The sequence below is a fragment of the Mustela putorius genome, unplaced genomic scaffold, assembly GCF_011764305.1.
Source record: "Mustela putorius furo isolate JIRA1106 unplaced genomic scaffold, ASM1176430v1.1 tig00000585_pilon_pilon_pilon, whole genome shotgun sequence".
Classification (NCBI taxonomy): domain Eukaryota; kingdom Metazoa; phylum Chordata; class Mammalia; order Carnivora; family Mustelidae; genus Mustela; species Mustela putorius.
In genome coordinates, this window is record NW_025421424.1 from 12,084,323 (window position 1) to 12,112,244 (window position 27,922).

Genomic DNA, 27,922 nt, shown 5'->3' on the forward strand with positions numbered 1-27,922 from the left:
TGAGTGGGGGATGTGACCAACAAGATTGACAGTCCTCCCCACAAAACGTGTGTGCATGTCAGTCTGCCACTTAGGAAGGCTTTGCTTTGACTGTCCCTCCATCAAAGTCTTCGCTCAGTCACAACCTTGCCTACAATCCTTCCAGCAACAGGCCAGCAGCTCTGCCCGTGCAGATGCTCACGCATCACAGGATGCTCTGGGATGGCCAACACTACAAGCAGTTTGGTTTCCTCCTAACTTGAGATGAGGATGTTTGTTACTACAGTCTTCCCTAGAAGATGAGGCTCTCCAACCTATGGCAAGGTCCTGCTGGAGGTCTGTCTTGAGATGAGCAGTGTCTCTGCATGGTGGATTTCAAGCTCTCGGAGAATGAACATTTGCAGCCCTTGAATGGCAAGAGTGCTGTGTGGCAAGCGCTGGTGTCCATGAAATAGCTATGAAGTGGATGTGTTGAAGTCTGTGTGTAGTGTTTGGCTACAAAATCTCAGAGGCCGTTTCTGTGAAGCAGACCTTTTATGTTTCCAGAACTTTCCCAGTGTGTGAACTCACTGTGGCAGTCTTTCAGAGCACTTTATGGATTTTTTTCTCTACTGAGTCCTCTTCACAGCAGATCTTGAACTCCTGTGCAGGTGAGGACTCATCTGACCTTGCTTGCCTTCAGGTTGTGGAGTCAGAGTTGTTCTTCCAGAGGCTGAGAGAGCTTATCCTACCCTAGAGGCATTTTCTTATTCTAGCAGATTTTCCACCTCTATCACACTAACAAGGGAGTCAACCCTGGAAAAAATATGGGAAGATTTTTTTTTTAAACAAAGCCAAAAAAAACTTTGCCTTCAACTCATACTATTTCAATTTAAGTTACTCACTCACTAGGTTAAGCCTCTGTTTTTATCCGTGGCTCACTGTATCATTCTGCATTTCTTTTCCCTCTGTAAATCACTGAAAGGGCAAGGAAGGGAAGAAGCCACAGATACATTAAATACACAGACATTTTCTTAAACTAAAAAGCCCCCAAATACCTCTGAAAGTTAGCTTAGTGTTTTGATTTGAATTGCTATTTTTGTAGCACTTCGTGGCAAGGAAACAGGAAATTAAGACAATCTGAACTGTTCAAATGGCTAGAAGAAACTGAGAAGTAGGTTCCGACTCACCAGGTTGCTTTAGGAAATGACCCCACCCACAGACTCTCAGAGCTCAGACTGCCCACTCAGGACAAAGAACTATCTTCTCTACCACAGGCCAAGTTGCTATGTTCTCAGCCAGCTCCCATGTTTTACTGAACCAGGGGGCTGTGTCGGGACAACATTATAAACCCATTTAACTGCTGAGGGAGTTTTGGGGAGGAAAATTCCCCTGAAAGTACAGGTGAGGCTGGATGTTGAGGACAAAGAAGGTCTCTATGGAGTGATGTCAGGCTACCCCCTGTTAGAGCACCCTTGCCTCAGATAGATGGTTTTCCCCTTCTCTTCCAACCTGAATCAGATTTCCAGGATCAGAGTAGCATCTTTGATTTAGGGCTGTGGTTCTCAAACTTTAACGTGCCTCAGCATCACTCAGAGGGCTTGTTAAAACAAAGGTTGCCGGACCCTAGGCCTAGAATTTCTGACCCACCACTTATCAGGTCTATGGTGGAGCCCCACAAACTGCATTTCTAAGAGGTTCCCAGATGTCGTTCATGCTGTTGGCCCTGGGACCAGGCTTTGAGATCCACTGAGTTAGGGTATTATGAGGACTGAAGTTACAATGCAAGTATGTTAGTTAGAAGTACCAAACTAAAAGGTTAATAACTGGCACATAGTAGAGCATGAGATGAGTTTAAACGGATCCAAATTAGTAATAACTACCATTTATTAAGTACTTTCTATGGGCCTGTCATTGTGTCCCACAGTTTACCTCTCATTTAATCCTCATAACATTGATGAGTTGATTATTCCAATTTTCAGGAAACCTAGGCTGAGGGAGGGTTGAAGCACCTCATGTAAGCATAAGTGATAGCAGAGAGATTTGAACCCAGATCTCTCTTAATCCATTCATGCTGTTGAAAAGCTTTAGGATAGTCCAGGAGACAAGGAAGATCAAAAGTCTTAGACCAGAGGTGCCTGGGTGGCTCAGTCATTAAGCATCTGCCTTCGGCTCAGGTCATGATCCCAGGATCCTGGGATCATGACCTGAGCCCACATGGGGCTTCCTGCTCAGTAGAGAGTTTGCTTCTCTCTCTGCCTCTCCGCCTACTTGTGTTCCCTCTCTGGCTCTCTCTCTCTCTCTCTCTGTCAAATAAATAAATAAAATCTTTCAAGGAAAAAAAAAAAGTCTTAGACCAATGAGATTCCCAAGACTTTCCTTGCTGTATCTGGGGGCCCCATGTCACCCAGAGACCTAATTGGATCAATCCCATGTATACGGAGGAGAAATGCTGAAGCTGGAGACAACAGTTTTGAATTCTTCCCTAGATATAATGAATTCCATATGATGTGGAAACTCTCAAATGATCTGGCTTACTCTTATTTCTGAGAATCTTGCAGGATGTACTTAAAGAGAGGGTCAACCTTGATAAAGAATGGAGAAGTGAGGGTTAGGGGCAGCCCAGAGGGACAGAGGAAGGGAAGAGTAATGATCAAACTGTTCAAACCCCAGAGTATCAATATCACTGGGAACCTAAAAGAAATACAGAGACCCAGACCCTATCCCACCTCTACAGGCCTGGGCATCTACATTTTAAAAAGTAATTTCTACACCCAGCATGGGGCTCAAACTTAGGACCCCAAGATCGAGAGTCACATGCTCTAACAACCGAGCCAGGCACCCCTCTACATTCCTTATTAGTTCTCCAGGAGATTCTGATATACATCAAAGTTTGAGAATTAATACCTAAGCAGTGTTTCTCAAATTTGAAAATGCATATGAATCACACGAGGATTTAATAAATCAGAGTGGGGCCTAGGATTGTTCATTTATAAAACGTTCTTTCAGAAGATTTTTTTAAAACTAATCTCTATACCCAAGGTAGGGCTTGAACTCACAACCCCTGAGGTCAAGAGTCACATGCTCTACTGACTGAGCCAGCCAGATGTTCCCTGAGACTATACATTTTGAGCAAGCTTCCTGGTGATGCTGATGAGTAGCAAAGTCTATGAGTGATGGTTTCAAGCATTTTTTTTTTTTAAAGACTTTCAACTCTGTCTTTAACAAAATCTTAGGGATGGCCTCCATAACACACCACTCACCTCCTGCCAGGGACCCCCAAGTCACTTCTCTTACCCCTGTGGGGCTCAGGGGAAACCTGGTTGAATACTGTTCTAATACTGGACATAGTTTCCAAAAATGCAGACCCAGGCCTGTGTACATTTTTCAGTGAAGACCAGGGCTGGCAGTCATGAGTCCTCTGGGAGTTTTTTAAAGTAATGTTTTATAATTTAGAAGTTTCCTTAGTTTGTTTTTAATCAGCTAGGCTGGCTTCCCAATAGTTGCTGGAAACAAAAACCTTTTAAAAATGAATGGGGCTTCTGCTTATTTCAGACCTGTGGTGGACAAGAAATGGAAAGCATGTGTCCTGCTGTCCTCTGAGAAGCAACGGATCAGGAGGGGAAATAGAACAGGCAGTGGAAAGAAACTCCACACCCAGTTCCTGCCAGTGGAAGGAAATGTTGGATGGGGAGCCAGTCCAAACTGGGAGGCTCTTCTGGGGAGTTTGCGGATAGGAAGGCTTCATTTTCACTCCTACCCTCTGAGGTCAGCTATGTCTGACTGGGCAAGTGGCTGTGTGTGTGTGTCCACCCTGTCTGTAGTTTGGAGTCGATAGTATTTCCTGGGGGTTTTCCCAAAGCCCCGAACCAAGCAGGTGCCTAGAAGGCATGGCAACGAGTCCTTGTGAAGCGGCCCGTGCTATTCACGGGTCAGCACTCACAGCTCTGTGATCATTCCTGCAGCCATTCCAAGAGCAGCCTCCATGTGCAGCTAGTAGTCTCCTAGCTAAGATCAGTCCTGAGCACAGCCAAGCAGGTGGTAAGGGTTATCCTTTGTCCAACTTCCCTTTAGCACCCCGAGTTTCCTCCACTGGGCATATCCACCCTTGCAAACTGGAAGCAGATGTATTGGGCTTTTGTGGGCTGTTAGCAGATTCCCTCTAACACCTGGCTGCTACAGGCATGGTCAGACATGCAGTGTTGATGTCACTGGCATCACCTGGACCTTATTAAAGTGCAAAGTCTCAGATCCTCCCACACACACCAAATCAGAACCTGGTTTAACTAGGCCCCAGGGGATTTGTATGCAACATAAAGTTTGAGAAGGTCTGCTTGAAAGCTGTAGTTCTTGGGCTTGGCTCTGCTTTAGAATCACCTAAGGAGCTTTGAAAAATACCAATGCCCAGACTTATCCCCGACTAATTAAATCAGCTTTTGTGGGGATAAAGCCCAGGCATCAATTACTTTTAAGTTCTCGAGGTGACTCACTGTCCAGCAGGGCTGGGAACCAGTCTCAGAAGTGAAGGATGAAGCTGCTACCTCTACTGAACCCTATTTCCATTTTCCTGTGGGACCCTAGGAGGATGAAAAGATTTCTGAATGCAAAGGAATTTGTCTCAACTGGTGGAATCTGAGGGGAGGCATTCTAACAAGGCAGAAAAGGTTGTGGGAGGGGAAGCCAAGAACCTCTCACATCACAGAAAGAGTCAGCTTTGATCCCTACTTCATTATGACACCCAAAAGAGCAACAAAAAAAATTTTGTTTTATCCATGAGAAAAATGACTTACCCATTCCAAGTGTACTTCCAGAGCAGGTTACTGTAATGAATAACAACAAAAGCATTTAAAATATATTAACTAATATATTCAAGATAGTGAAGACATTAAAAAAAAAAAGATAGTGAAGATATAACTTAAAGAATAATGGGCTAGGGGCACCTGGGTGGCTCAGTGGGTTAAAGCCTCTGCCTTTGGCTCAGGTCATGATCTCAGGGTCTTGAGATCCGGCCCCACATCTGGCTCTCTGCTCAGCAGGGAGCCTGCTTCCCCCTCTCTTTCTGCCTGCCTCTCTGCCTACTTGTGATCTCTGTCTGTCAAATAAATAAATAAAATTAAAAAAAAAAAAAGAAAGAATAATGGGCTAGTCAACCAAAGAATGAATAAGAACCAGCTTGAGTGATAGGAGGAGATAGCTACTAGCAGTAGGACCTTGGGCAAGTCACTTCACTTTTCTGTGTTTTAGTTTATCTGTAAAGTGATAAGAATTAGAACACCAACCTCATAAGGCTGTTACAGGGACCAATTGAGTTAGTATATGCAAAGCCCTTAAGATAGTGCTGGGCACATACACTCAATAAATATTAGTCATTAGTATCATTTACATTATTGTCCTAATTATCAAAGGAAGGCACTGATCAATATCACTGATATTGAAAAAATGAAACCCAAAAAACAAAACCAAAAAGTTTCCCTCAGACTCCTGGTTTTACCACAGAGATGGAGCAAAAGTGCATTCCCTAACTTGAGTCTAGGCGCCCAATCCTTACTAAAGTAGAATGACTGCAGCCTTTAGATGGCATCTCATCAGAGGGTATCAGAGCTCTAGCCAACGAGGACTTCTGGTGGCTAACATACTGGCTGTAGGATCATAGACAAGCACAGAAACTCACTAACTCAGTAATTTTTAAAATTTAAAATATATTGGGTGATAGTTATGTGCTACGTGTTGAGAGTCCAGAGATGACCATTTGTTAGGGAATATAACACATTTTCAACTCACAGTCATACGGTGTGGTAGAGTTTCAGGTGATATAGGGGTCATAAAAGAGGGAGCAAGAAAACTAAATCAGCCTCTAGAAATTGGAGAAGACTTCACAGTGGCTGGTGGAGTTCCCTTGGTGGAGGTGAAATTCCAGAAGAGAAGAGTACTGTATCAGCTCAGAAGCATGATATGGCATGGAGTAAGTGTGTGGTGAGGGTAGGTGTGTGTAAATGATCATGACCTGAGCCAAAGGCAGACACTTAACCAGCTGAGCAACCCAGGCACTCTTATTTTTAATTTTTTAATGTAGCTCCTAGAGAATTTAAATCTTTTCATATATGGCTTGCATTAAATACTATTGCACAATGTAGGTGTAGGGAGACCAACTATGGACAAACTAGGAGGAGCCTTGAAAGTCATGCTCAAAGTACTGACTTTTATCTTACTGGGCAATGGAACACTTTGAGGACTTCAAAGCATTAAAGAAACACAGTTGGATCAGTGTCCTGGAATGACAACTCTGGTAATTGTATAGAGGCTGGCATCAGCTCAGGAAGACAAGTCTGGTGCCGTATTGTAGGGGAAAAGTGGTGAGGGCCTATCATACAGCAGTAGGTGTAAGAGAGAGAAGAGAAGTTGGATTTTAAAACCATCATGGGGGGGTGGGGTGGCGCCTGGGTGGCTCAGTGGGTTAAAGCCTCTGCTTTCAGCTCAGGTCATGATCCCAGGGTCCTGGGATCAAGCCCCGAATCAGGCACTCTGCTCAGCAGGGAGCCTGCTTCCCCTCCTCTCTTTACCTGCCTCTCTGCCTACTTGTGATCTCTGTCTGACAAATAAATAAATAAAATCTTTAAAAACACACACACACACACACACCACACGCACACAAAAACAAACCATCATGAGGGGTGCCTGAGTGGCTCAGTGGGTCTAGTGGCTGACTTTGGCTCAGGTCATGACCTTGGGGTCCCAGGATTGAGCCCCACATCAGGCTCCCTGCCCAACAGGGAGTCTACTTCTCCCTCTGCCCCTCCCCCTGCAAGTGTGCTCTCTTACTCTCAAATAAATTTTAAAAATCATTTTAAAAAATAAAAACCATCATGAGGGGTACTTGGCTGGCTTAGCTGGAAGAGCGTGCAACCTCTCTCTGAGTTTGGGGTTGTGAGTTCAAATCCCATTTTGGTACAGAGATTACTTGAAAAGTTAAAAAACAACAACAACAACAAAAACAACAACAAACAAACCATCATGAAATGAACAGTCCAGGACTTGGAGACCACTGAGATAGGGAGGGTGAGGGAAAAGGAAACTGACTCCCATACCTGAAACAAGGATGCCTGGAGGAAGATTAGAAATTGCAGGAGAAGATCAGAAGTTCCCTTTGGCCCTGAGGAGTTGAAATGCCTGGGGCACCTCCAGGTAGAGGTATATGAATATGAATTTTAGGGTTAGAAGAAGAGAAGGGCTATAGGTAGAGATGTGGGAGTCTGGAAGCTCTGCTTTTTTTCACTTATAAATCGAAGATAATATAATCTGTTGAACCTAACAGAGTTATTTTGAGCATTCAATGAGATACTGAATGTGAAAACACTTGATAAACTGTAAAACGTGATGCAGATATGATGAAGCACTGTTACTGAGTGGAAGTCTTTTTTTCCCTGAAGAGCTGATCCTCACCCCAAGAACCTATTCCTGTCCCTTCCCATAGGGCAGTACTCTGGGCCAGATTGTCCTGTGGACAAGATAATGAAAAAACAAGGAATCAGAGCATGACAGACAAGGGCAGCGAGAACACCGATGAGAGGAACTGGCCTGGTTCTGTCCAGGAGCCATTTGAGTCTTCTTGTCACCTATACCTAACTGGGAATTCTAGATTCTGGTTATCAGTAAAGGTTTCGGAGGGTATTTATTCCTCATCCTGTGATCACCTATAAAATTCTAGGGCCTTATCCTCTCTTTTCTTAAAAAAATTTTTTTAGAAATATGTGAAAAATATATGACTGTGCCCTTGGCAAAGTAGCAGAAGGTGCTGGAATACAGGGCAAGAAAATTGCTAGTGTTTCTCTGCTCGGTCTGGTGAGACAGAGCTACTGACAGTCTTGTTTTGTGATCACAGACTGCATGCCCACTCGTATTTCCAAACCTAGCTTATGATTTACAAATTTATTTTCTCCCTGATCCTTCAACCTCTCCTCAGTCACAAGTCTGATCTTGTGCAAAGATTCAAATCTCTTAATTTCCAACATTTCAAGGTATCTTCCATTATCTCTGAGACTATGTTAAAACTCTATTCCCAAGTCTCAAAGCAGAAGAGCATTTAAAATCTGCTTTACTATTTAAACAGCAAGCATCTGGTCCTTTTTCTGAAAAAGAAAGGCACAGCGAAGAGAGGAGTGTCTCCAAATCATATGATAAGAAAGCACCACAATTCCAAAGAAGCTTGAGGTCCCTGTAGCCAGAATTAACCGGCAGGAAGTAAACATTTCACAGCTTTTTGACTTTCCTACATAGCAAATAAGAGGGATTGCTCTGAGTCTTAATTCACAGATTGAGTTCAGCATTACTTTTAAACAAAGGGTTGTAACTTGCTCTACCTGAATATATCTTTTTGGGGCAGAAAGTAAGCTTCAGTCCTGTCTCAGCAATTGGGGAGACCATCACGGTATATACATCCCCACAGGGTATCTTGGTGACATCACAAAAACTGAGGCCAGCGCTTGGGGCGCAGGTGAAAATGCCTTTGGAACCGTAGAGGTCAGTGCTGTAATTTGCAGAGCTCCTGGGGGCTTGCCAGTGGATCCGAATGCCATTTGGGCCCAGCCTGTATAATTTCACTCCCAAAGGACAGCAGGCACCTGAAGGATAAAAACAAACCGACACAATTACTCCACCATCAGATAAACGTGCCTCTTATTACTCTGGGGAAACAATATAAGTAACCTAAATAATACATGATTAGAGCATTCTTTGAAGGGGTACTCAGGTTCTTTCCATGATTAGAAATCCATGTGTACTGGTGACATGGGCCATGATTTTTTTTTCTTTATTTATCTGACAGAGATCACAAGTAGGCAGAGAGGCAGGCAGAGAGAGAGGAGGAAGCAGGCTCCCTGCAGCGCAGAGAGCCCAACGTGGGGCTCGATCCCAGGACCCTGGGATCCTGGGATCATGACCCCAGCCGAAGGCAGAGGATTAACCCACTGAGCCACCCAGGCGCCCCAGGGCCATGAATTTTTAATAGAGAACAATGGTGAGTCCAAACTCCCCACTGGGCAGATACAAATTGTATCTCAAACTCTGTGAGTCAAATGTACAGGATCTTTGTCAAGAGCTTTCATAATGCCCTGGTTCTATATGATTTTAATGGGATTGAATTTAAGTTAACTACATTCTGCTTTAATTGAAAAGACCTGCTTTGCTGACTGAGCAGCACAACGCCTGGGAGGCGGTCACTTACACAGCAGTGACCAGGCTTTGCCCATCCACACTGCATCCGTGCTAGTTTACAAGGTCCTTCTTTTTTTCTTTTCTAAATGCCTTGAGCAGGCCACACATTCTGTGTCAGGCAGTACTCAGTCAGGGTAACTCTGTAACTAAGATAAAAATGTTGTATAATGATTAAAAAATTCAGTTACAGATAATCAGATTTGTTAGATTTAGTCTTTCCTTTAAAAAAAAAAAAAAAAGAAGAAGTTTTTTACACATGAAATGTAAGCAGTGGGCCATATTCCCGGAACTGGATATCAGGGTTAGAAGTTAGGCAGCAAAAGCTAATGGACAACAATGGATCCAAAGAAAGTATGAAACAGCTTACAGGTATATAGCATGTTATAAATGCTTCCACGTTATAGTTATTTCTGTTTCCCTTACCGCCAAGGAAACAGAATCAGGGAAGATAAGGCAACACAGCTTATAAGAAGCCGTGTCTTTAGGCTCCTGGTTGAATCTTTCTACTGTCCTTGGGGTGGCAAATTTATATTTCAGCTCTCCCATCCCATACCCTGGGGGCAGATACAACTAACTGTACTCCTTTTCACTAAAAAGGTGTTTTGTTTCCTTTCCTTTTTCGTTTCCTTTCCTCTTTTTTTTTTTTTTAAGATTTTATTTATTTATTTGACAGACAGAGATCACAAGTAGGCAGAGAGGCAGGCAGAGAGAGAGAGATTGAGGGAAGCAGGCTTCCCGCGGAGCAGAGAGCACGATGCGGGGCTCGATCCCAGGACCCTGAGATCATGACCCGAGCCGAAGGCAGCAGCCCAAACCACTGAACCACCCAGGCGCCCCTCCTCTTTTCTTTTCTTTTTCCTTTCCTTCCCTTTCCTTCCGTTTCCTTCCCATTCCCTCTCCCTCTCCCTCACCTTTCCCCAAACAGGGCTCCAAGCAGCCACTGCAGTGGACTAGAATCCTACAAGAGAATTTTATTTGCCAACCCGGTACCACTTCTACCTTCCTCTACTATTCCCTAATGGTTTGGTCTTTGAAGACCAAAGAACAAGATCCAAAACTGTCAGTAGACAGTGTTCTTTCAGCCTGTTGAAATAAGAAACCAGAGAGGGGGTTGGCATGGTTTAGAAGAGAGAGGTAATAGCATAATATAATGGGAAGAAAGAATTCAAGCCAGAGTGTGTGTCCTTGATGCTTTCTGAAAACTCTGCCAGACTGAGTTACTCTGTGCTGTCTGTCCTCCCTTCGGGAAAAGGATACCTGCACCGTGTTACCAAGGGCATGAATTCACCAGCCACCAACAGGAGCCTCTGAAGCACTGAGGCTCTAAGTCAAGAGGAAAACTGTAAACATTTTAGAAAGTAATCTGAACAGATAATGCTAGCTAGATGGAGGGGCAGCATCTTTTTAGATGAGAAGGAGGGGCATGTGACTGGATTCACAATCACCACAGAGCTGGAGTTTAGAAGTCACTCACTGGAGGAATAACTTTGGTAGGTGCAGTCCGCCATCAGCCCTGTGGCACTAATCGCTTGTAACGCCACCGTGTAATTGACGCCACAGGAGATGCATCCTAGGAGGCACTGGGTTTGATGGGTGAGACACTTCGACTGTCCGGTGTGTGACTCTAGAACTGTCACATAGGTTTGGGCCCCGGTCCCAATAGTCCAGCTCACGTTGATGACTGACTGTGTGACCTGAGTTACTGTCAGACCAGCTGGACAGCATGGCACTTAGGTGGGGAAAAGGAGAAAGAATTGGGTATTTATTGTGGAAAATGACCAAGAATGGTACTTTGTCTATATTTCATTCAATATCCTAAATTTCTCAAAACCGTGCATTGTTAATCAAAATCTCCTTTTGTTAAGCAAAATATCATCCCTCTGATATGCTTTTTTAACATCAAGTGTACCTAGAAGGTGCTTTCCTCAAGAACATGGAGCACTAACTAGCTGTAGGTAACGTGAGTTCCAATTTTTTCCAGAACAAGGAAAAATCCTTTGTTGTTGTACAACCTTAGCAATGTCAGTTGCAAATTTCAAAGCAATGACTTCATTCATCTCTTCTCTCAATACAACATTTCATAGCCTCTACAATTAAATGTATTTTGCTTTTTTCATGCATTTCATAGTGCATAATTGATATAAAAACTTGTAATATTTTTAGCCACCGAAGAAGAGCACAGCAATTCTCAATTCTTAGGGGCCCATGATTCAGGATCTAAGATATCTAGAATCTTCTTGAGTATTGGACATCATCTCTGTTCTGCTGCTTTTTACATTTCAGCTTTTACAGTCTAGAGTGCTATCCATTGTACATGAGAGAAAATAATGTCCAAAGACTTTAAGTAATTTGCTGAATTTGCCTCACGCCCTGTGCTATGAAGCAGGAACAGCATTCTCTTATCAAGTCCTGACTATGTATCAGGCCCCGTGCTAAGTGCTTGCAGCATTAACATTCACACCCCGCTGCCCCTCCAAAGGAATTCATGATCCCCCTCTTACCAATTAGAAAACTGAAACTCAGAAAAGTATTATATACAGAAAGACTTGAAAGGGCTGAGCCAAAGAAATAAAAAATAAACCAGCCTATTTGGCCACTTGCTCGTTGTTTTGGAAGATGATGTCACAGAGGAATAGAAATTCAAATCCAGGTTTTGCAAAGCCCATCTATTCCTCCTTGGATGTTAGCATGGGACTATATTAGAGTCTTCCGATGCTATTTTTACAGAAACCGTGTCCCAGGATTGCAAGGTTTATTTTCTAAGACTCAGGCTGTTTATGAGTTTAATGTGTTTCTATCACATGCAGGGTAGATCAGATGAGAATGTTCACAACTCAGAACCATATCTAAGGATCACACCGAAGTCAGCGTTCAGGCTGGTGGTTGCTGCCTACCTGTTTCAAGGGGCACACTGTAGCTGGGCAGGCTCCGCCCGGCCTGGGTTTCGGCTACCGCAGTGATGGAGAACACCGAGCCACAGGGCAAGCCCGCCATGGTGCAGGACTGTCCCGTGCTGCTGCACCAGAACAACCCCGTCTCTCCCTGGGCGGTCACTGTGTACGTGGCATCGTTGTTAGTGGATCGCCAGTGCACGTTAATTGTGGAGAATGCATCCTTTGAAACATTTTTTATCTCAGGACTGCAAGGAGCTAAGAGAGTTTAGATTATTCACTGAAACAGTGTGAGTCAAAAATAGCAGGTGTGCCATTTGGTCTAAAACTGATCTTTCCCCCAAGTGAGATCATTAGTACTTTCAACCAGACCAAGCACGTAGGCCAGATTCATAGAGGCTTTGTAGGGAAGCATAGTCTTAGGTTCCTATAGTGTTGGGTTCACTGGAAAATATTTCTTAAAAATATTTTCTTTATTTATTTTTGAGAGAGAGAACGTGTGCGAGCACACGAGTTGTGGGGTGGGGCAGAGGAAGAAGCAGGGAGCCCAGTGGACTTAATCCTGGTCCCAGGAACCTAGGATCATGACCTAAGTGGAAGATAGATGTTTAACCGACTGAGCCACCCAAGTGCCCAAGAGGCATTTTGAACTCTGTAAGCAAAAACTATTAAGACAAACATTTGGGGTCTTGGGGCACCTGGGGGCTCAGTCGGTTAAGCATCCAGCTCTTTTTTTAGAAGTATTTATTTATTTATTTGAGAGAGAGCACAAGCGGGGTGGGGGGCGAAGGAGAAAGGGAGAGGGAGAGGGAGAAGCAGACCCCTGGACAAGTGGGGTTCCTGATCCCAGGACCCTGAGATCACAACCTGAGCTGAAGACAGATCCTTAACTTACTGAGCCACCCAGGTGCCCGGCATCCAACTCTTGATTTCGGCTCAGGTCATGATCCCAGGATTCTGAGATTCAGCCCCACCTCAAGCTCCGAGCTAGGTGTGGAGCCTACTTAAGACTCTCTCTCTCCCTTTCCTTCTGCTCCTCCTCACTGCAATTCTCTCTCTTTCTCTCACTCTCTCTCTCAAAAGAGAGAGTGAGAGAAAGAAAGACAAATATTTGTGGGCTTAACCTTCATGGTGTGAATACAGGTAAGCCCCCCAAAAGTCAGAGGAACCGAATGGCTGAAGTCATCACTGGGGAAACCTTTCACTCTTCCCATGACCTCCTTTTTTGTGTTCTTTTTCTTCCCACTTCCACTGTTCTACCTTCTCTTCAGCCTTTCTATATTCAGACAGGACCTCTACTGGTCCTCACAGAGTTGTTTTACGGTTCTTACTGAATGCCCATCCTGAGGGGCATAGCTGGGGTGAACTGTTCCAAGGTCAGTGAAGGAAGTCATAGCTGCACCATACCTGTGGTTATCAATCGGGAAGTACAGGACATATTGCTGCCCCGGGCTTCACTGAAGGAGTACACTGTGACGTTGTACTTGGTGTCACACTCTAGAGCTGAGAGGGTGCAAGCAGGAGCAGTGTCATTGCACTCAACCACAGTGAACCCGTCTACAGCTTTGGTTTCGTAAAGTTCGGCACCACGGACAGGAGACCAGACGATCTCTACTCTGTCACTGGACACCAACACAGGGTTGATGTCAGTAGGACAACAGGGGGCTGAAAGCAGGAGCAGAGAGAGCATGGAGGTCAGTAAAGGAGCGATAATGTCAAAGGGACCTGACCTCCCTATGCCCAGAGGCTTTGGCACCGCTCTCCTAAACTGCTGCAAAAATCTCCATGGGGCGCCTGGGGGCTCAGTCAGTTACACTTCTGACTTTTGATTTCAGCTCAGGTCATGACCTAGCTGGCACTAGGGTCCTGGCTGCGTGTGGAGCCTGCTTAAGATTCTCTCTCTCCCTCGCCCTCCTCTGTCCCTCCCCTCCCTCTCTCAAAAAAAAAAAAAAAAAAGAGAGAGAGAGAGAGAATCTCCTACAGGTCTGTCCAGCTCTAACACCCACTACAGAGAGGATCATTCCCCTATGCATGTGATGTCCAAGGTCATTGCAAGCTGCATCCAGTCCACATGAACTATGCCTCCCCAACACCTGCCGCACCAGTCTTCTCCCTTTTCTTTCTTTTTTTAAAAAATGATTTTATTTGGGCGCCTGGGTGGCTCAGTGGTTAAGCCGCTGCCTTCGGCTCAGGTCATGATCTCAGGGTCCTGGGATCGAGTCCCGCATCGGGCTCACTGCTCAGCAGGGAGCCTGCTTCCTCCTCTCTCTCTCTCTCTGCCTGCCTCTCTGCCTACTTGTGATTTCTCTCTGTCAAATAAATAAAATCTTTAAAAAAAAAAAAAAAAAAAAAAAAAATGATTTTATTTATTTGAGTTTTATTGTCTCCTCTGTCATACAATCCAAACTAATCTCCATTTATAGATTATAATTGAAATTAAAGACCTTAAAATTTAAAAAAAAGGTTTTATTTATTTAAGAGAGAGAGAGACAGCATGAGCAGGGAGGAGGGGTAGAAGGAGAGGGAGAAGCAGATTCTCCGCTGAGTGGGGAGCAAGATGTTAGTCTCAATCCTAGGACCCCGGGATCATGGCCTGAGCCACCCAGGCGCCCTCACACCAGTCTTCTCAATTCCCCACCCCACATATGCTCTCATTTCCCTATGCCTCAAAGACTGCTAACTCTATACTTGGAGTGCTGTTTCCCTCTTCTGCATGAGAAAAATCATAGCTAGTCTAAAGACTGATCCTATCAGTCTTCTGACACTAACCAGATGAAACCGAGGGCTGAAGGAGGGGGGAGCACCATTGTATTAGCAGATCTTAGAAGAGACCCTACATTATGTCATGGACAGATTCTGACAGATGTCTAACTTAGCTTGGATTTTCTCCGGGATGACCTTGCCACACCTACATTCCATCCACCCTTCAATATCCAGGTTAAGGTCACTCCTTTTGGAAGACCCTCCTATGCTCTTGGGACTTGATTGGTAGCCCTTTACTACTCCATATTCCAAAAGTACCAATTATTTGATTCCTTCATCTTGGTAAAATTTATTGTAACCCTGCTAATAGTGTTATTTACATAATGATATTATAGTGTTCTTATTTGTCAGCATGGTTAATTGATTTCAAGTCACTCACTCCATTCATTCTTCAAAAATCAAACCTCTCTTTAGGCTAATCATACTATGATAAGCATTAAGGATCAAGAGATAAATAAAGCAAGGAGATCCAAGCCTAGTAGAGGAGAATAACAGTAATAAGGATGCTAACGAAAATACTGTGCATTGTGCTTCAGCATATATGAAGACCTTTTCATATTCATGCTCTCACTGCGTGTCCCATTTTGCAGTGGAGGATACTAAGAAGCTAACAAGGTATATGTCATTATCTTCATTTTGCAAGTGAGTCAGTGGTCAAGTTAGACCTTAAACATAGGAGCCGTGCTGCAGAGCCTTCCACACCATGCCTTTGCAATTGCGTCCCTGGTTTTGGGTCTTGGGGAAAGAATGAACTCTTGAGACGGGAGGGCTGCTTCCCCTTCAGCACCCTGTGCAGAGTGCTGAACACTGAGTAGATCTTGGTGGAGGTTTTAATTTTTCAAAGCAAGTGGGAATGACTATTTTCTTTGTTCTCTTTTCACTCCTAAGTCTTTCATTCCAGTCAAGCTTGAGTCCAGGAAGCCAAAATTTCCTGATCTGGAAAGAATGTGAGAGGAGAGATTCTCTTTCTATTCTTGGCCCTCGAATGCCTCCCGGGTGGTCTATGTAGGTCAATTAGTGCAACAGTTGATCTATGCAGCAGCTGACTTTAGTGACCTCAGCACTCCCTTTACAAGCATCAAGGGTAACTTACCTGTGGTGTAATTGAACACATCGCCCAGAGGACTCTGCCCTGCCTTGTTATAGGCAAAAACACTGATAAAGTAAGTGAAGCCACATTCAGATAAGAAATTGCACTGGGTGAGGGAGGTGTTGCAGTGAACTTCCAAGCCATCATCGCTCTTCACAAAGACCACGTAGTAATCGCCCAGATCTACATTGGACCAAGCCACAGACAGATGGCCTGGAGGATCTTCTCGAATGGTCACTCTTCCGGGGGCACAAGCAACTAGGAAATGGTACATAATGAACAGCTATGAGAGTCCTGCAGGAAATTTTCTTTGCATCTTTGCAACTGTCTGGAATACAAGGAATAAATCAAATAGCATGAGCACAGCAACGAGATGTTCTCACGTGTTATAAAACTTATCTCACACAGTACATGCTAGACCATGTCAGAAGCAGACACGGATCCTCTTGGTTAATACTTTCCCCATTTGCGTGTGAAGGCAATGCCAGGATCAGCACAGTGTGAAGGAAGGAATTCAAATGAAGCTTATTCTTTCGAGTTCTATGCTTTTAAAATCTTGGCCATCTCTAGTGGCAATCTTCCTAAAATATACTTCACAATTCGGAAACCCAGGAAACACATAGCACTTTCTAAATATAGTTCTTCTATTGATCAGTGTGGGCCGTTCCCACGATCCTGACTGACTGTTTTTAACCCAAGGCGCGGTGGTGTCTCCCCACCATCAATGTGCAGGATTCCTTCCATGGTGCTTTACCCCAGCCATGCATTAGAATTAACTTAGGAGATTTACAAACTAGTCATACCCAGACTCCATTCCCAGCAGCTCCAATTTCACTGGTCTTGGGTGGATTTTTTTTTTTTTTTTCAAACTCCCCAGGTTCTCTTATTGTGCATCCAAGATTGGGGAACACTACATGGTTCTTTCCCTCATGAAATGACTGATTTGATCTGCTGTGCTTTTGAAAATGTATTCTTAGGGGTGCCTGGGATGGCTCAGTTGTTAAGTTGTTAGGCCAGTTGTCTTCTCAGGGTCCTGGAATCGAGCACCGCATCAGGGTCTCTGCTCAGCGGGAAGCCTGCTTCTTTCTCTCCCACTCCCCCCTGCTTGTGTTCTCTCTCTCTCACTGTGTGTCTCTCTCTGTCAAATAAATAAAAACCTTTAAAAAAATAAAAAAATAAAAGAAAGCATATTCTTATCTCTTCCTTCACCCTCAGCTCTCCAGACCCCATCCATAACAATTTCTAATGTGCCGTCCAGAGTAAATTAGAGCTGTCAAAAGAGAAGTCAAGTCACCGGGTATGCTATCCATGACTATAATTTAACAGAACCATAAGAAACTGGATCTGAGGACCTGGCTGTACTTTTTCCCTGCGAAATTCAGTGCATCAGCTTGGGGATGGCTCTTTTCCTCTCTGTTCAGAAGCCTTTTACACTCAGAGTGATACAGCTCTGACTGTTGGGTAAAGTGAACATTACTGTGATTATCTACATTTTCTTTGGCTTAGAGGACTAACATTCCATAATCCTGGGCTTGAATCCTAGCTCTAGCACTTATTACTGGTATGCCTTTGGAAAAATAGTTCATTTTTCAGACCTAAAATTGTTCTGCCTGAAAAAGGAGCTAATAGAGCCCACCTCATCGAGATGTCATGAAAATTAAATAATATAATTTATTGATAGTGCCTGGTATATAGTAGGTCTTCACTAAATGCTAGTTCCCATCACCAAAACATACAGATGTTTCTAAATTGAGGAGTAAACCTCCACATAGGTAAATCTTTATTCTCTGGTAAGATGAAAATGGGAAACACAAACTAAGAATTATAGACCACCCATCTTTATCTTAAAAAAATAGCTCCCTGCCCCTCCCCCCCCAAATAGGTCCCACAAGGTCTAGGTCTGTGAAGCATAGGGTAGGAAGAGGCTGTTATCCATACCACACAGTTAGAGCTATGGATCACTTCAACTGGATCTTAGAATTTGTATGAGTTTACGAAGGATAAAGGAAATTAATTAGTGATAGACTAGAATAGGAGCCAGGACTCCTACCAATTTTCAAAGAAGTGCTGTTTCCAATGCCTGCTATCTGGTGCCCCTATCACATTATTAAAACTCATTAGAATGTCCAATTCAATGCTTTCATTTAGACCAGGCTTTCATGTTCACTGCTTCCAGAGTGTTCTGGAACATCATCAGGTGATTCTTTGTTTCCCTTCTGGCAGTCGCCCTGGGTCGCCAGCCCCACAGTGATCTCACTGTTGTTTACGTACCAGTTTTAAGGGCCTCCGCAGAAGTTGATTTGCTAGAACCAGCATCATTACTCGCTAAAACTGAAATGAGGTACTCAGTGCCACACTGGAGTGAGGAGATGGTACAAGCACTGAGACTTGCATGACAGATCAGCTCCGAAGAGTCACTCAAAGCCATCACGGTGTAGTTGAAAGCTCCTTCCGTCGGGGTCCATGAAACAGAGGCTCTCAGAGCCCCACTATCAAAAGAGACTTGAATGTTGGCAGGAGCCCGAGGACCTAGATTTTTGAGAAATAATTACGATTGTGCAGTAGCCCCAAGAACCCAAATAAGATTTGGCCTAACAGCATTGCAGAGCTCAGAGGAGGAGGCACCATGACAGTAGGAGAACTGCTAATGTTTAGAGCATGACATTAGGATTTAGAGTAACACATCTGCATTGACTGTGCAAACTCATGACTAGTTATGTGACCTTAGCCATGGTATTTAGTCTATTATTTAATTTTTTTATCATCTGTAAAATGGATCTAATAAGATCAGACCCTAGCACAAATAGGTGGTAAAGAAGCATATTTTGAATGAATGATTCATTCATTCGGCACAACAAGTGACTGGATAATTAAATGAAATTATAAATGTGAAGGCCAAAAAGGCCATGTAGGCATGTTATTATTAAGTCGTAGGTCCAATATTCTATTATTGGTTGATGTGGGTGAACGAATTGGGCTTCAACAACATCCCTTCTTTACTTGTCATTATTTATTTATTTTTTAAAGATTTATTTAGTTCTTTCAGAGAGAGAGAGAGAAAGAGCACAAGTGCAGGGAGGGGCAAAGGGAGATCCCCGCTGAGAATGGAGCCTGATGCAAGTTCTCTCCCATGACCCTGAGATCACGACCTGAGCAGAAATCAAGAGTTGGCCAGTTAACTGATTATAGATTAGTCTCTACACCCAATTTGCAGTTTGAATTTATAATCTCAAGATCAAAAGTCATATGCTCTACCGACTGAGCCAACCCCTCCCTTTTTTACTTTTGACACCTGCTAAGACTTTTTCTGTAAGAGCTTTTAGATTATAAACTGTTTCTAGAAGACAAGGCTTTCGTTCCATTCTAAATCAAAGGGAAGGAAGGAACGTATCAAGTGTGATGGTCATACATTAAGGCAGTCATTTTAGTGTCTCCCAAAATACTTCCCTCTACATTCTCAGAAATATGCCTTCTCTTTTTTCAGGGTTAGCCTCTTGAAAAAACTTGAGGAGTATCGTCTTTGGCTGGGAGGAGAGAAATTGGTCTCAGTTGTCCAGAATCCGTGCTATAATGAGGACCACCTGGCAGGCATCATAGACCTCCTTGCATAGCATATGCAGCACCTTCTGGACCCAGGGAAGGCCCCGTTGGAGGAAACAGACTCAACTCTTGCTCTGCAAGGCAGGCACCTGCCATGTTCCGCCTATAGGCCATCTTCACAGGACCCTTGCCCTGTTTCATAGTTAGCTTAGCTGAAGTCACAGATCTGCTCTGAGATAATTCTAGGCCTGAACATAGTAAGGGTTGCCTACAGTATTTTAGGACAACCAGCCCTTCCCTTGTAGGGCATGAGAGAGGCAGGAAAAACGAGTAGAGTACTGGGGAGCTGTCAGGGGCTGACCTGAGTCCCCTCAAAACTCCTATGTTGAAGTCCTAACCCCTAGGGCCTCCAACTGTCATCTTATTTGAAAACGGGGTCATAGCAGATGCAATCAGTGAAGATGAGGTCAGGAGGATGGGCCCTGTCCAATATAACTGGTGTTCTTACAAGGACGGTTACTTTCGTGCTCATTTCAGCATCACACACACCAGAACTGGCATGTTATGGCTTAGCATGATCCCCGCACAAGGATGACAGGAGAAATCATGAAGGGCTTCCTAAAAAAATAAAATAATAAAAAGAGGAAGTCTGGGCACAGACGTACACTTCCAGGGAGACTGCCATTGACTGTGAAGGGTGAGGTTTTGAGGAATATATCTGAAACTCTGATTCGCAGCCCAGCATTAAGTACCGTAACAACAGGAACTTTGTTTAGTTTGGTGCTGGGTCTCTAGAACAATGCCCACTCAAAGTTACAACACACTCACCAAGTGTGTACTGAATAAATGAATTCCTGTTTGTCCCAATTCTTTTTGTGTATGCTGTCTGTCTGAACCTAGGAAGGGTATGGGAGACTGGTAAACCTATCCACAGGCCATCTCTTGCTGTGGGAGACCAACTGTGCACGCTTGAAAGTAAGCTAGCTCTCAGGGAGGGAGAAGTCACACTCTGTGTATTCTGAGCGGCATGTCTTTATACACGCAGTCAGCATTTAAACTACCAAGGAGGAACAGTCAAGGCACTATAAATAAACTCATAATAAACTTAAATATCTGCTGCCAGCTGCTCTGTACTTATCATTTAACACCACTACTGATGGCTACAATGCAGAGCCCCTCTCATTCACCAAGAGGGGGATTGCTGGGGGCTGAGCTAGAAGTCCTTACTTGTTCTCTGATTGCAGGTGGAGTCATCCCCAGGGGTACCATTAGCATTCCATGCGTAGGCCTTTATGGTATAGAGAGTCCCAGCTTCTAAACTGCTGAATGTCAAGGAGGTGTTTGTGGTATTCTCTTTCCATATTCTCCCCAAACCATTCGCTCGCATGATGGACACAGAGAATGCAATTGCCATATATACAGCTTCCCACTGCACAAGGATAGAGTCTGGACTTGGAGAGCTTACTTCTAGAATGGGTGCAGCCAGCACTACAAAGACAAAAACACATGCATTTGCAGTGGAGGATAATTCAAATTTAGGAATAAGTAATTTGAAGTTGGTCTTCCATATTATGAAATAATTATTTGCTTTGAAGGATTTACAGCACAGTTCCATTCAATAATGGCTATCTACATGTGTATTAATCATAAATGACTTGGCAGAGGAATGGGGAACAGAGAAACTCTAGTATTAGGCATTAGTTTCAACTGGAGTTTTGTAAGAAATTATAGAAAACATCCTTGTAATTACAGAATAACTCAATGGAGGAAATGATGGTTTGAAATATAATGTGCACACAACCTTTTAGAAATATGCCTAGGTACAACTTTATCAACTCAGTTTAAGTCACGCTGATGACAAACTCTAAGTGTTTTTATTTTAAGTAAGACAAAATGTAGCAAAATCCCTTTTATGTGTTCTTTATTTAGCACAGTCTTTACAGATAACCAAGATTAAAAACAGAAATCCCTTTTTCAGAGATTTAAAAGCAGGGATGTTCTTAAAGATGCCCAGAAATTGGGTTTTCTTTTCCAAAGCATCTGGAATTTAAATACCACCTCCCCCACAGAGGTGAAATTGCCAAAAACACCATCTGGTGGCTTTTACCTGTAGGCCCCAAATCGTAGGCACTCACGTGACACTAAATTATACCATGTATTTGAAGCTTCCATATAAGTGATTAGGTCATGAGAGCTCAACAGGGAAGAAGCATCCAGCTACCTGTCTTTGCCTGCTTCGGAGGTGATGGTTGGCTTCTCCCAGTGGCACTGATGGATCTGATGGTGATTTGGTACAAGGTTGCAGCCTTCAGGCCTGTCACAGTGCCTGGGGAATTGGCCACCATGGTTTCAATGACAGTGTCTCCATCTTCAGCTGTGAGGAGGTAACTGGTGGCCCCCGGCACTGTGGCCCATTCCACAGTGATACTGTTGCTGATTTTTGAATAGGCCTGATCGATAGTGGGTATTTCAGGAGCTGTAAAAGATTTTGAAGATTTTATGTATTTATGTATTTATTTATTTTAGAGAAAGGGGGAGAGAGAGCCTGCATGAGTGGGGGAGGGTGGGAAGTAGAGGGAATGAGAGAATCTCAAGCAGACTCCACACTCAGCTGAGTCCTACACAGGGCTCCATCTCACAACCCTGAGATTGTGACCTGAGTGGAAATCAAGAGTCAGACGCCTAACCAAATGAGCCACCCAGGCTCCTGTTGGAAGAGATTTTGAAGTTGTACATTAGCTAGGATACCTATGAAGATGACTTCTTTCATCATTTTACTTCTCAGATGAAGTCATTTTCATGTCATCCTTTAGACATAAACTTTGCCCTCATTTTCTTTTTTTTTTTTTAAAAAGATTTTATTTTAGGGGCGCTTAGGTGGCACAGTCAGTTAAGTGACCAACTCTTGGTTCTGGCTCAGGTCATGATCTCAGGGTCCTGGGATTGAGCCCCACATCAGGCTCCGTGCTCAGCCAGGAGTTTGCTTGAGATTCTCTCTCTCTTTCCCTCTGCACCTCCCTCTGCTTGCACTCTCTCTATCTCTCCCTCTAAATGAGTAAATAAATAAATCATTTTTTAAAAAAGATAGGTTTTTAAATTTTTATTTATCTTTAGATTTTATTTTTAAATAATCTCTACACCCAATGTGGGGCTCGAACTCACAACCCTGAGATCAAGAGGCCCATGCTCTACCAACTGAGTCAGCCAGACACCCCTGCCCTTCAGGATCAAGACAAAACAGAGAAAAAGAAAGGCAGAGCTATTCTCCAGAAGAGAGACAGAAATCTCAAACCTGTCATTCAGGAATAGGATTTCAAACAAATTTTTCCCAGTTGCCTCTAGGATATTTTGTACTTTTTGAACTTCTAGAAGAGTTAAATCAGAGTCGGGCTAAAAGAGTGGGGCTCCTGGCTGGCTCAGTCGGTGGAGCACATGACCCTTGATCTTGGGGTTGTGAGTTTGAGTCCCGTATTGGGCACAGAGACTATTAAAAAAAAAAAAAAAAAAAAAAGAGTGGGGCATGATTGTGGGAAAGAACTCCAAGAGAAAGGAGAGAGTCACCCAGGGGCTTTATTCTAGAGGCTTCTATTTCTGGTTTGGCACTCTGTGAATTCCTGGGCCTGCTCTGCCACCACTGGTCTTCCCTCCCTTCCCCTCACCTATGCTCCACTGCCTTGGCCTGATGGTGAGGGTCCCACCTCTGCTGGGGCTCTGTCTCCATCTCATGTACTTGCACATTTCCCACAGGGTTTTTAAACTAAATAGAAGAGGAAGAGTTGAGTTGCTTTTGGATAGCTCGATTATACTTCCATGATATCAAAATAGAATCATTTTTAGATTCTTCCATATAAAATAAAAATAAACTTTATTCTCTCCTTCTCCATCAAAACATCTGTTCTGGCTTAAGAATGAGATACCGTGGTCCCCCCTCATCAGGGCCAGGCCATGGTCTGTCTGAGGGATACGAATGTTTATGTTAGGAGTGTATAGAAGGCATTCCTACACTTTGGGGAAGGGGTAGGAGATACAGGCATGGTGACAAGATGTACTAAATTGCAAAAGTCCACAGACACAGAACATGCCCCGTGTATAGGAGGTCCAAGTGGAAAGAAAGGTCGTATAAAAAATCGCTGGTTTTAAGTTTGGAACTGGCACTTAGCCTTTTCTCTTTAATGATGCTGCATCTGCTGGGTAAAACCCCTACATACCAAATTCCAAACTAAACTATAGGGCAAGGAGGAGAAAAAGTAAATACAGACCACGTGTATGATTTACCAGTATCAACTCCCTCCCCCCAGCAGACACAGACAACCTTCTCTTTTTGCACCAATAGCCCAGAGAGTTGGCTTTGGCAGCAACTCAGAAATAACCAGGCTGCAAGATCGAACAAAGTCTCCACTGTGCACTGGCCAGACATTTCTTGAACATCACCCAGGACTCCTTTGCCATCAAAAGAGAACTATGAAAGTTCTATATGCTGGGGAAAAGTAGCAGACCTGCGCATCTTAGGCATTTGCCAACAGAAGGTGACTCTGCAGAAAGCATCCATGTTCCCTCTCCCCCACTACAGGATAGAAAGCCCCAGCAAGGGCTGCCTGGGTGGCACAGTCAGTTAAGCATCAGATTCTTGGTTTTAGCTCAGGTCATGATCTCAGGGTCAGGGGATCCAACCGTGTGTCCAGTTCCGTGCTGAGTCTGCTTAAAATGATCTCTCCCTTTTCCCCTCCCTGTCGCGCGTGCGCTCTCTCTCTTCAAAGTAAACAAATAAATATTTAAAAATATATTAAAATTTTTAAAAAGTCCCAGCAAGGGCCCCCACTTCTATCTCTCCCACACATTCATCCCTTTTCTGCTCCCACTTACTTGTCCTGTGTTATCGGCCTTTTTTCCTCTAACTAACTTGGTGAGATCTCTCAACTCCTTTTTCCTTTGTCCCCGTGGTTTATCTTATCTTCTGTGTTAGTTAGTGCTTCACGCTGGAATGGACTAACTTCCTGGAAAAATGACAACCAAACAAGCCATGGAAAGACAAGGCCTGACAGTGGATTCACAGAGGGTTTGAGAGGCCTCTGAAAGGACAGCACGACACAGATTATCTCCTCACGGGCCCACCAAGGGGCCTGAAGATGCCACAAAACTTGCCCGTTTGAAGTGAGCTGGGAGAGGCACCTTTGCTCAAGAGCCGTAACGCAGGAAGCCAGTGTCAGCAGGATGAAACACAGGTGGAAGCGGCCCAGAATTTGGATCCAGGAACTCTGGCTTGGAGCCCTGGCTCTATCATTTACTTCTCTCTCTCTCTCTCTTTTTTAATTTGACAGAGAGACACAGTGAAAGAGGTAACACAAACAGGGGCAGAGGGAGAGGGAGAAGCAACCTTCCCATAGAGCAGGGAGCCCCATGCGGGGCTTGATCCCAGGACCCTAGGATCACAACCTGAGCCAAAGGCAGACACTTAAGGACTGAGCCACCCAGGCGCCCCTCTGCCATTTACTTTTGCATGGGAGCATGTACAAGTCATTTAACCTCTAGCCTCTGTTTTCTCCCTTGACCATGCAGAATATTAATACTATCTACATCTTAGGATTTACTTTGAAATGCAAAATATTAAAAAAAGTGAAATATTTACATTTTAGGATTATTGTAATGATTAAGTAAAAGTGTGTGCAAGGGCACTTCAAAAGGTGGGGAGGGTTAGTACATGTGTGTGTGTGTGTGTACCAAGACAAGTAAGTTTTGGGTTTGGAAGAGCAGACCACATGGTATAGGACAAGTGCCAGGGAAGGTGAAAATCTGGGGAGTGTCTGGGGTAAGCACAGGAGAGACAGATTGCCTGTGGTTCTAGGCAGGATCTGAGCAGTAGCAGCAGTGACAGGTCAAGACCTCTGTACTATGTTTCCATTAAAGAGATGAGAAGCCCGAGCGGGATGGGTAAGGCTCTGGAAGTTAGAAGCAATTCTTCCGTCTTTCTGAGTTCTGTGTTTGGCCCACTTACTGCTTTGATGAAAGAGGTAACTTTATTCTCCAGATTTGCAAGCAATCACTCTGATCAGTGAAGAGTGAAACCCTTTGCTTCTCAGCATCTGTACATTCTACCAACTCAAGGAGGTCTAAATTAGCTTGGTAGCGCTTTCGGCCAGACAAAGATACAGAGTCTACTCCAGAGCCCAAAGAGAACCATAATGCACGTATCCAGAAGGAAACCTCCTTTACAATGTCAATAAAATACATTCCATTTATTAGAAAGCCAGGTTGAATCAATTAACAGCATCATCTCAGCCTTCCCCATTCTTTCTCTCAAATGGTGTGGAGAGTGTGGGACTAAAAAGGGACCTGCTCTGAGAGCTCAGTGTGTCCCTTGTGTCCTGGGACATTCTAAGAGGCAAAGAACTAGATTTTGTCCCCCTAAAGGCCACTTCCTTAAAAAGTTACTTTGTATCCGGCCAACCAGTCCTTTTCATTGCTTCATAGGCCTTCCTAAAGGCTTCTCTAGTATGAGGTAAGTAAATAAAAATAAAGCATGAGATGATTTTGAGAACTTACTACACATGCATAGATGTTAGGGGTCAGTCATACATAACTATGCCAAATTTTAATATTTTATTTATTTATTTATTTTAATGTGCCTGATTTTGGGGGGCATCTGACCTTGGGGTTGTGAGTTCAAGGTTCACATTAGGTGTAGAGATTACTTTAAAATTAAAAAAAATTTTTTTAGGCAGAGAAGCAGGCAGAGAGAGAGGGGAAAGCAGGCTCCCTCCCAAGCAGAGAGCTTAATGTGGGCCTCAATCCCAGGACCCTGAAATCATGACCTGAGCTGAAGGCAGAGGCTTAACCCCCTAAGCCACCCAGATGCCCCAAATAAATGGGATTTTATTTTTTAAGATTTTATGTATTTATTTGACACAGAGAGAGGGATCACAAGTAGGCAGAGAGAGGCAGGCAGAGAGACGGGGAAGCAGGCTCTCCGCTGAGCAAAGAGCCCAATGTAGGGCTTGATCCCAGGACCCCAAGATTATGACTGAGCTAAAGGCAGAGGCTTAATCCACTGAGCCACCAGGTGTCCCTAAAAAGTTTTTCTCTTAAAAAAAAAAAAAAACCACCCAAATTTTAAGCTGCCTTATTTGTATTTCCTTTCCTATGATACAGACAAAATAATAATTGTTCTCATTTTAGTTGAATTGCCATGAGACATTTTTGATTATATAATCAAAATCTTATGGAATATACATTTCTTTTCAGGGGACTTAGATTTCTAGAATGGAGGAGCTAGGCAAGTTTTCTAGAGATACTTTCTTTGCCTCCAGTCTTTTATTCAGGAAAAAAGATACAATCTTTTTAAAAGAAAGCCTTTTTTTCTAGCTCTGAGTTATCATTTTCTGTGTTTGAAGGATGCACTATTAGAAGTGTAAAATCCTTTCTTTTTACAGTAAAGAGTCTTGAACTTTTCCTCAAAAAATTTCTAATTTTCTCCTCTAATTTATCAGAAGACAAATAGAAAAAATTATATAAATTAGATTCTATACTATTTATGCTTAAAACTATTTCTTTGACTAGATTGATAATCATCATAGTATTTTACTGGTGGCTACACGTATTTGAGAAAATCCATGACTATATGACCTTCCATCCATCTCAGTACTCAGTAGGAATATCTTATGAGAACTTGTAGGTTTGATTCATGTATTTGTCTTACCAGCTAGACTCACAGTGTGGGTGCTCAGAAGATGTTGAATATTTTTGCTGGTATAGCTTTTCTATTTCAGGGTAGTTCAAGAATTAACAATGGAAATTAACATAAAATACGGGGAGAGAAATGCGTTTCAAAAAATCTTACCTGTTTTTGCTGAAGCAACCTGAAAAGGAAAGTTTATAAAAATTAGAACCATGAAGAAAAATACCATTTGGGGAAACATAAAACATAGATCAGAGCAGTAATAAATTTATCACAACATTTTAATACATAATGTGAGCAATATTTGAATCCATAGAGTATTTATTTGCACAAATAATTTCCTGAACTCAAATCTACCACAAAGGAATCCTAAATAGAATTTAGAGGCTGGAGGCAGATCACATTACTATTTCATTTTTCTCCCTGGATCTGCCTATTGAACTGAGTCAGTAGCTGCTGACAGATTTTACAGAAATCTTTGTTCTTAAAATATAAGGATAATCTTGCTTTCTTTCTTTAGTAAACCGCATTAAATTTCAAACATGCAAACATGTAAAATCTTCCTATGGTCCAAAGGTATTTTGTTTTCTATCTCCCACTTGCAGTCTCTCAAGAAAAAGAAAAAGGTAATAAATGTCTTTTTTTTTTCCCCGTAAATAATTGCAGGTAGGTCGAAATGTGAACTCACCATTTTAAGACAGATAAGACTGAATCCAATCAAAGACCAACATTTCTTGGGTCCACCAGCCATCCTGTTGGACATAGAGCTCACATGGCACACAACAGAGTGATCAGGGT

The 27,922-nt window shown here is 43.3% G+C and overlaps 1 protein-coding gene across 1 annotated transcript; it reads right to left on the reverse strand.

Moving 5' to 3' along the window:
• Positions 1 to 904: 904 nt before the first annotated feature.
• On the reverse strand, positions 905 to 27,875 carry FNDC7 (fibronectin type III domain containing 7). The gene is made up of 12 exons (XM_004769882.3): positions 27,813 to 27,875; positions 27,287 to 27,305; positions 21,674 to 21,928; positions 20,680 to 20,940; positions 18,184 to 18,441; positions 15,916 to 16,170; positions 13,467 to 13,724; positions 12,063 to 12,317; positions 10,643 to 10,897; positions 8,316 to 8,576; positions 4,749 to 4,778; positions 905 to 936 (listed from the first exon to the last, which is right to left on the reverse strand). The coding sequence occupies exons 1-12, from the start codon at positions 27,873 to 27,875 to the stop codon at positions 905 to 907; spliced, it is 2,202 nt and encodes a 733-aa protein (XP_004769939.2).
• Between the last annotated feature and the right edge of the window lie 47 nt (positions 27,876 to 27,922).